This window comes from Gigantopelta aegis, chromosome 15, assembly GCF_016097555.1.
Source record: "Gigantopelta aegis isolate Gae_Host chromosome 15, Gae_host_genome, whole genome shotgun sequence".
Lineage (NCBI taxonomy): Eukaryota > Metazoa > Mollusca > Gastropoda > Neomphalida > Peltospiridae > Gigantopelta > Gigantopelta aegis.
In genome coordinates, this window is record NC_054713.1 from 11,378,199 (window position 1) to 11,387,972 (window position 9,774).

The window sequence follows — 9,774 nt, forward strand, 5'->3', positions numbered from 1 at the left end:
TTCATTAATGAAAAAAGTTGTTTTTTAAACATGCATTGAACATTCATAAATGCAACTATAAACCAAGGTTCATTGATAAAAAAAAGTTTATTTTGTTTAATGACACCACTAGACCACATTGATTAATTAATCATCGGCTATGTCAAACATTTGGTCATTCTGACTCATAGTCATCAGAGGAAACCTGCTACATTTTTCCTAATGCAGCAAGGGATCTTTTATATGCACCATCCCACAGACAGGATAGCACATATCACGGCCTTTGATATACCAGTCGTGGTGCACTGGCTGGAACAAGAAATAGCCAAATGAGCCCACCGACGGGGACAGATCCAAGACCGACTGTGCATCGAGCTAACGCTTTACCACTGGGCTACGTCCCACCCCAGAGACAATTTAAATGCAAAACATTATGTATTCAATCACTGGAACAGACTAGGGGCAAGATCTATCTCAGTGGGAAGAGCGCACGCCTGAGGTGCTTAAGTCATAGGATCAAACGACCTCAGCAGACCTGTACTCTGATCCAGATCAGTACCACATGATTGGTATATCAGAGGTCGTGGTATGTGCTGTCCTGTATGTGGATAAGTGCATATAAAAGATCCCTAGCTGCAACTGGGGGAAAAATTGCATATTTCCTCTGACCAAATGCTTGACATCCAATAGCCGATGATTAATAAAGCAATATACTCCTAGTGCTGTAGTAGTGGTGTCATTAAATAAAAACAAACAAAAAATCATTAGACTATACTCATGATAAAGCTTATATTTTACTACATTATTCAGTAGCGGGTCCAGGGGGGTCCAGGGGTGGTGACCCTTCCTTTTGAAAATCGACCATAACCTTTAAGGGGAAACGTGATTATATTACCTGTTCTGTGTAAAAGGAGAGATCAGTCATCACATTTGGAGCCCCCTTCCCCTTTCAGGAATCCTGCATCTGTGTCTGTTATTCACAAGATTTTGTATCTATTAATCTACACACGGGCCTCGGTGGTGTCGTGGTTAGGCCATCGGTCTACAGGCTGGTAGGTACTAGGTTCGGATCCCAGTCGAGGCATGGGGTTTTTAATCCACATACCGACTCCAAAGCCCGAGTGAGTGCTCCGCAAGGCTCAATGGGTAGGTGTAAACCACTTTCACCGACCAGTGATCCATAACTGGTTTAACAAAGGCCATGGTTTGTTCTATCTTGCCTGTGGGAAGCGCAAATAAAAGATCCCTTGCTGCCTGTCGTAAAAGAGTAGCCTACGTGACAACAGTGGATTTCCTCTAAAAACAGTGTAAGAATGGACCATATGTTTGACGTCCAATTGCTGATGATAAGATAAAAAATCAATGTGCTCTAGTGGCATCGTTAAATAAAACAAACTTTACTTTGTTATTAATCTTCACTTACAAACATGCCAACGCCAATGACGATAACAAAGTACCCGACCACCACGCCAATATCAGGGGCAGTTAGTTGGGACTCCATTCTTGATCACTTTTTTAATTTCTAAAAAAACAAACCAACAATAATAATATATTAGATTATGAACATACTTCTGTTTAACACATGAAACAAACCAACCAACCCAATGTGATAGTGTAGTTCATTTAGATGTAGGCCTATATGCAATGTCTGGTGGTATATGTCTAGGCCTATAGTGAGTTAATCTGAAGTTCCACTACTCAGAAAGTCTTTAATCGTAACCCAAACTCTAACCATCACGGGCAGGACGTAGCTCAGCGCTACAGCGCTCGCCTGATGGGCCCATTGGGCTATTTCTCGTTCCAGCCAGTGCTCCACAACTGGTGTAACAAAGACCGTGCTATGTACTATCCTGTCTGTGGGATGGTGCATATAAAAGATCCCTTGCTGGTAATCGAAAAGAGTAGCCCATGAAATGGCGACAGCTGGTTTCTTCCCTCAATACCTGTGTGGTCTTTAACCGTTATGTCCAACGCCATATAACCGTAAATAAAATGTGCTGAGTGCGTCATCAAATAAAACATTTCCTTTCCTTCTAACCATCAGAATAATCCGACATTGAACGCTCATATAGACTGCATGCGGCGGATGCGTGTGGCCCGACTGTTTGCGTCGAATGCGTCTGCGGCTTGCGTTTACGATTATTTTATTGCGGTTGGTCGCATTCTTGCACCTTGGTGCTTGAACCTTAATTGAACTTTAATTGGATATAAGCACAAAAATAAGTTGAAATGAAATGGTCGCATGTGTTTTGGAGATGAATGCAAGAAAGAAAAAACCGCCTTAAAAATTACTTTAGCAATAAAATAGGTAACTTCTGTTGAATGATAACGAAATGCACGTGCTTAATGGCAGCATTGGCACGTGACATAAAGTTGAAGTGACTACACTCTGCAAATCAGTGATTTAATTTTTGCGATACCTATTTAGACAATGAATAGTAACTTTTCGTATATACCAATGAGACAAATATGGAAGTAATTTAAAAACAAAAACAAAACCTTTGTACATAGTCGTAAATGGTATATACGCATTCATAGGCGTACGGGCTCCCATTTTTGTAGGGGTGGCGGACTGGCTTTTGCCCGACTTTGAGGATTTGCTCCCCATCCCTTACCTGCCCCGCTCCCCACTTCTCTGCCCGTCCCCTGTCTCGTACGCTTATGTTCTCATTCGCAAAACCGGTGCTGACGCGTGTTCAGGGGACGGAGCGTTCGCAGTCGTTCGCTAGACTGACCTTCGTGATTAACATTAAAGATAAATCTTATCTGTTTAACAAAAAATTATTTTATTTACATTGAAAATACACACTACTCGACTTAAAAGCGAACGTGTTAGAAGCTTGTTTTGTTTAACGACACCACTAGAGCACATTGAATAATTAATCATTGGCTATTGGATGTCAAACATTTGGTAATTCTGATACATAGCCATCAGAGGAAGCCCGCTACATTTTTTTTTTTAATGCAGCAAGGGATCTTTTATATGCACTTTCCCCACAGGTAGGATAGCAAATACCACGGCTTTTGATATACCAGTCGTGGCGAACTGGTTGGAACGAGAAAAAAAACAATCAGTTGAACGGATCCACCGAGGTAGTTTGATGCGCCGCAAGAACCTCGAGCGAGCCAGCGTCACAATGGAATTTTGAAAATGTTGCACCATATGTTCTGTTAATAAAGTGCTTGTAAAAAAACTAAATATGCAAAATGAAATCAGAGGATAACCAGCTGTTGCATAGTTACAGTACGGGGTAGGGTTCAGTGCTCGCCTGAGGTGTTTGCGTCGCAGGATCGAACCACCTCGGTGGATCTATTCAAATGAATGGGGTTTTTTCTCTCGTTACAACCAGTACACTACAACTAGACCGTGGTATGTGGACGTGCTTTTCTGTCTGTGGGAAAGTACATATAAAAGAACCATTGCTACTAATGGAAACGTGTAGCGGGTTTCCTCTCTAAGACTACATGTCAGAATTACCAAATGATGATTAATTAATCAATGTGCTTTAGTGGTGTCGTTAAACAAAAACAAAGACCATCGAAGAATTGCGTGCAGCAATAATTAATGTCGTGTTTCTACATAAGCGTTTTACGCCGATTTGTCACGCCACATAACTAGCTCGAGTCACCTCCAGCCCTCCCCTTATTGATATTTATATACATCTCTCTACATATCAATATCAATAATTAATGTCGTGTTTCTACATAAGCGTTTTACGCCGATTTGTCACGCCACATAACTAGCTCGAGTCACCTCCAGCCCTCCCCTTATTGATATTTATATACATCTCTCTACATATCAATATCAATAATTAATGTCGTGTTTCTACATAAGCGTTTTACGCCGATTTGTCACGCCACATAACTAGCTCGAGTCACCTCCAGCCCTCCCCTTATTGATATTGATATACATCTCTCTATATATCAATATCAATAATTAATGTCGTGTTTCTACATAAGCGTTTTACGCCGATTTGTCACGCCACATAACTAGCTCGAGTCACCTCCAGCCCTCCCCTTATTGATATTGATATACATCTCTCTACATATCAATATCAATAATTAATGTCGTGTTTCTACATAAGCGTTTTACGCCGATTTTTCACGCCACATAACTAGCTCGAGTCACCTCCAGCCCTCCCCTTATTGATATTGATATACATCTCTCTACATATCAATATCAATAATTAATGTCGTGTTTCTACATAAGCGTTTTACGCCGATTTGTCACGCCACATAACTAGCTCGAGTCACCTCCAGCCCTCCCCTTATTGATATTGATATACATCTCTCTACATATCAATATCAATAAGGGGAGCGCTGGGGGTGACTCGAGCTAACAGACGTCCGTGGCGCAGTGGTTAAGCCATCGGACTACAGGCTGGTAGGTACAGGGTTCGCAGCCCGGTACTGGCTCCAACCCAGAGCGAGTTCTTAAACGCACTCTCTCACAGATGGTTGACCTATTTATTGACCTAACAAGCAATTATATGACAATATATACATTTGATTTGTACCTAAAAGTACTTTATTGAACCATCTACATAACCACCATATCACACTTATTATTGATATTTTATAAAAATAACTGAATTATGGGTACGGTCCATAATTCTGAGAAAAATAACGGCTATTTGGAGAGCAGAGGTGTGACGTATTATTTTGAGTCACGTGACGGACATTCCCCAAATAATCACAGCGTCAAAACGATTTAGCAAGCTCGTGTAACGAGAACGCTTGGCCGTCCTATGCGACGTAGGGTAAATAGAAAAACAACAACAATGAAAATAAGTTATTAAAAAATAATAAAAACATGTACTGAATGATAATAAGCTTAAACATTAATTTGTTTTAGCAACAAACGCATGTTAAACGTCGACAATCCCGATTAGTTAGGCCTTTGCATCTGTAGATAAATTTATCGTTAGTCGTACGCGAAAAATTCTAAACATCTGGATCACGAACACCTTCATTTTTCACCTTGTAAAATTCATTATTATGCAAAATATGCCATAACAGCTGACTTGGGATAGGAATTGTTACGTTTTTAAAGAATACGCTGAACTAGACGATGTTTATATACGATGTGACTATATATACGAAGGCCGTGTATATAGCCTCCGCTAACGAGGGCTGGCTATATTCACAGCAAAAATGTATATAAGCGGTAAATAAGTATTTGATTGATCCATATTACCGAACCATCTGGAACAGGAGGAATACATACTAAGGACTGTACGAACTGAGCGTTTTCTGAATAGGGGATCAAAATAAATAATAATATATTTTTCTTAATATTAATAATAATACACAATTATTATTATTATTATTATTATTAGCCTACTACTACCTTTTAGGGGTAGAGGGGGCGGTGTTTTATCTGGGAGAGTTTTGGATATAAAAATGCAAGATTAACGTGCATGCACACACGCACAAACGACAGGCTGAACTTGTCCCTGCACGTAGAACTGGATTCAACTGGGTTAAGTAATAACTCAATCTAATTAAAATTAGCTCCACTATTACACGTGGTTCTAACAGCTGCCCGTTGGAGCTCATGTCCAGCTGACCTTTCATTCGACCAATCAAAACCAACCTTTGGACGACAAAACATGCGACAGTCATGGGCGTGCAAAACAATGGGAAAACAGTGGGGAAAATTCGGGCAGTTTTTATCTGGGTAAAATTTCGGGCAAATCAACCCCTCAAGCCCCCCTAAATCAAAGAGTCCCCATACGCCCATGGCGACAGTACACTGTTTTTTTTACACTATACATTAAACCGAATGGCCACTTTGCGAACCAGTCAAAATAATTTAATAATAATATTAATAATATTAATAATAATAATAAATGTTGAATTCATGTTCTGAATGTTTATTATTTTATTTCAGCGTATTCGCATTTATTTTCGTTATGAAATTAATAATATATTTTTTATTATTTGCCATGTATATAGCCGGCCCCCATTTGCCAAGTTTCTATACACGGCGGTCGTTTATATAAAATTCAAAAATACATTATACGGTTGTCGTATATATAGCCTCATCACTACGAGTCTATTTTGCCGTAATTTTTTAACTTATAAACATGAAGAGTTCTAACTTTTAAAAATGAAGCGTGTTATGGAATTCCCTCGATCGTAGTTCAGTTAAAATGTTTTGGATCATACAGTAACTAGGTTTGGTATTCCAAATGAATGTAATTTCCATTTATAATCCATATTTAGAGAAATAAGGCCCACTAAATCCGTGATTGTGTGCCTTTAAGGGCTCAATGGGTAGGCCTAGGTGTAAGGCCACTACACTCTCTTCGCTCTCACTAACCACTAACCAACTAACAACTAACCCACTATCCTGGACAGACAGCCCAGGTAGCTGAGGTGTGTGTACCTAGGACAGTGCGCTTGAACCTTAATTGAATATAAGCACTAAAATAAGTTGAAATGAAATAAATGACTTGAGCTAGCCACATAACACGCGTCCGTAAAACGATTTGCTATAAAAAGGTCGTTTTGTTTTAGAAATGGAGTTTACAATGATAACATTTCCACTACTTGCGACCTGTCGCAGAAACATCAATAGCCTCGAATGCGAATGACCATTAGTTTCACGCAACATAATAATAATTTATTTATTTAATTTTTTTTTCTCTCATACCGTGACTGATAGACAGCGAGCGTTTACTGCCAAGACAGAAACATTTGAAGGCTGCGTGAAACGGGACTCAAAAACGCGACTTAAACGTTTACGTGAAAAGAGATCTATAAGAAATTCATGTTGATGGTCTGTTCTAAATAAATTGGGATACCGTGTTAACGTGCCTATATCCTATTAAGATTCAGGAACGTCTCTTTTGGATACAATTTTTGACTTCGCCCATGAAAGGAAGGTGGAGGGTTGAAGGTCACAGTGGGCAGAATTTGGAATAGCAATTACTGAAATTGCAGAAGAAAAGATGTAACAGTAATGAGTACTAAACATTAAAAAAAAAAAAAAAAAAAATTAAATTAAAAAAAAAAAAAAAATGTTATTAAATAAATAAATATATAAATATTATTAAATAAATAAATATAAATAAATAAATATTAATACATAAATAAATAAATATTATTAATTAATTAATTAATTAATTAATTTTGAAAAAAACGGAGAAGAAAGTGAATAACGTTAGGCCTACTGTTTGGTTACAGCGCCTGCAGTCTCGTTTTCGTACTCTCTCTTTCCCCCAGGTGGCGCTTCGCACTGCGATGGTGCATATGACATGGAAATCCCTCACTTAAGTGCAGGTAAACCGGATTGGTCCGTTCGTACGTCCAACGCGTCTGCCAGTTTCGACAGACTGAGAGAACTTGCAGTCTTCAAACCTTGCAGCAAGCTTTGTCTTACAAAAGACCCTTTTTCAGGTGCCTAGACACGGTCAATTTACCTGTCTTGCAGCACCGGGATAGTTACCTTGGTTACTGACGGGAAATGTGTATTTCAATAAACAGCGTTCTGTGATGCATGACTATTTTATTAGTGGAAAAATCCTATATGCCGTCAACGTGTTCAAGGTAAAATTTCGTATCTATGAGAGTGGAACGAACGTTCGAAGAGAGAAACGGAGGTAGAATTGAAGTTGGCAGCATTCAGCGCCACTGATGTGTGAAAACGGTCGTATGCCACCCGTAGTTAATTTAATATTCATGTGCATCTAGTGGATATGAACGAACGGGGTAGTATGGATTCATAAAAGGTGATAGTTGCATGTAATATTGTTGCATTCAAGTGTTTTTATAACGTTATGTATTTAACGTAACGTTTGATGGAGTGGAACGTGCATAATGTATGTATTACGTCGGGTAATCCGTGTGGCTCCGCCTTTAGTAAACTGCTGTGTGACAGTGGCTTTAAATCTACCCTGTGATGGTAGCAAGTCATGTTTTTGGCACTCAGGGCAGTGGCTAGGATTGTGTGTGTATGTGTGTGGGGTGGGGGGGGGGGGCAGATGAATTCTTGGAACGAACGATCATGGAAGGCGCAAGACACTATAAGGGGTCCAGGAACATGACACCAGGAAATCTTTAAATCTGGAAACTCTGAAATACCATTTTTCAGCCATGTCAGAGAGGTTACATACTTAAAACTCCTCAAACGGTTAAGAAGAGGATTTTCTTTAAGTTTCTATTATTTTTACAGTCTTTTTTTTTTGGGGGGGGGGGGGCAACTGCCCCCTTGCCCACCCTCCCCCTCCGCTAGCTACGGCCTTGAGCACATTTATCACTAACAATTAAAACACCATGAATTATTGTAACATGAGTCATGTATGTTACTAGAATACCATTATTGTATAGATCTTAAGGTAGTACTAAACCAAATAATTTCCGGCTGCGTCAAAGTTCAATGTGGACCAAACTTTTGTCATCGGTGATAAACGTGAAAAATAATAGTTTTCATCTGGGCAAAAAAAAATTATGCAATTTTATTTCATCTAGTACCACTGTGTCAAGTAACCTTGTGTTTAAAACATGTATGGGGTACCTGTAAAAATAAAAGTACTATTATTTTATGCGGAACTAGGGTTGTTATAGACTTGACCCGTTTATTTCTGAAATGAGCAGCTTCACCTACATTATTTTCTTATTTACTTTAAGGGTGGTAGTATTTATATCTGTGGTGTATATGTCAACTGATACGCTGTAGGTAGGAGTTTTAGCCACATATGTTACTATTGTCGTCAATAGGATTTGATTTGGTGGTATACACCTTTAAATGAGTAACTGCACGTCACTAATTAAAAGTAGGGGAATATCCTCGTAAGTCCAAAAACGTGTCTAGTGAAATTTTCACCGAAACCCGACTTACTAAGTTTTACCATCACGTGGTAGAAACATACATAGGCGGGATTTACCTCAGTCGGTAGAGCGTTTGCCCGGAGTGCTTGGGTCGTAAGAATCTCCTCAGTGGACCCATTATCTGACAGTATTTACCCCCGTCATAATCAGGGTATGATATGTGCTATCCTACCAACCAAAGAAAGTGCATATAAAATATTCTTGGTTGCTAATAAAAAAAAAAGGTAGCGAGTTTCCGCTAAAACTGTCAGTATTAACAAATGTTTGACCTCCAATAGCTGATGATCAGTAAAATGATGTGAACTAGAGGTGTCGTTAAACAAAACAAACTTTAGTGTTTACCCACTTTTAAAGTAGGCCTAGAAAACAAGTTTTAAAATTTGTAAAATATTTACTAATATTGTATGAAGTAAACTTCAGTAGGAGCCTAACATTTGGTAATTTGTAAAACATTTGGTAATTTCGACATATAGTCTTAGAGAGGAAACCCACTACAATTTTCCATTAGTAGCAAGTATCTTTTATATGCACCATCCCACAAACAGGATTGCATATATCACGGCCGTTGATATACCAGTCGTGGAGCACCGACACCGACCACGGATCAGGCGAGCACTTTAACACTGGGCTACTCACCCCAAAAGGGGGCGGGACATAGCCCAATGGTACAGCGTTCGCTTGATGCGCGGTCGGTCTGAGATCGATCCCCGTCGGTGGGCCTATTGGGCTGTTTCTCGCTCCAGCCAGTGGACCATGACTTGTATATCAAAGGTCGTGGTATGTGTTATCCTGTCTGTGGGATGGTGCATATAAAAGATCCCTTTCTAATAATCGAAAAGAGTAGCCCCTGAAGTGGCAACAGCGGGTTTCCTCTCTCAGTATCTGTGTGGTCCTTAACTATATGTCTGACGCCATATAACGGTAAAAATAAAATGTGTTGAGTGCGTCGTTAAATAAAAC

At 39.3% G+C, this 9,774-nt stretch overlaps 2 protein-coding genes across 4 annotated transcripts in view; one reads left to right on the forward strand and one right to left on the reverse strand.

Annotated features, from left to right (window-relative positions):
* The window catches only part of LOC121390770 (sodium/myo-inositol cotransporter-like), a 35,418-nt gene extending 28,095 nt beyond the window's left edge, over positions 1 to 7,323 (reverse strand). Inside the window, exons 1-2 of one of the 3 annotated variants that reach the window (XM_041522686.1) lie at positions 7,194 to 7,323; positions 1,403 to 1,501 (exon numbers count right to left, since the gene is read on the reverse strand). In XM_041522686.1, coding sequence (XP_041378620.1) covers positions 1,403 to 1,480 — 78 coding nt within the window. In that variant the 5' untranslated portion in view covers positions 1,481 to 1,501; positions 7,194 to 7,323. Of the gene's footprint in view, positions 1 to 1,402; positions 1,502 to 7,157 lie in introns of all 3 variants that reach the window. The other 2 variants (XM_041522685.1, XM_041522687.1) reach the window with 2 other exon arrangements.
* Positions 7,324 to 7,409: 86 nt separating this feature from the next.
* Positions 7,410 to 9,774, forward strand: part of LOC121390772 (protein phosphatase 1 regulatory subunit 7-like) — a 45,760-nt gene continuing 43,395 nt past the window's right edge. Inside the window, exon 1 of the mRNA XM_041522688.1 lies at positions 7,410 to 7,533. Coding sequence (XP_041378622.1) covers positions 7,484 to 7,533 — 50 coding nt within the window. The 5' untranslated portion in view covers positions 7,410 to 7,483. The remainder of the gene's footprint in view (positions 7,534 to 9,774) is intronic.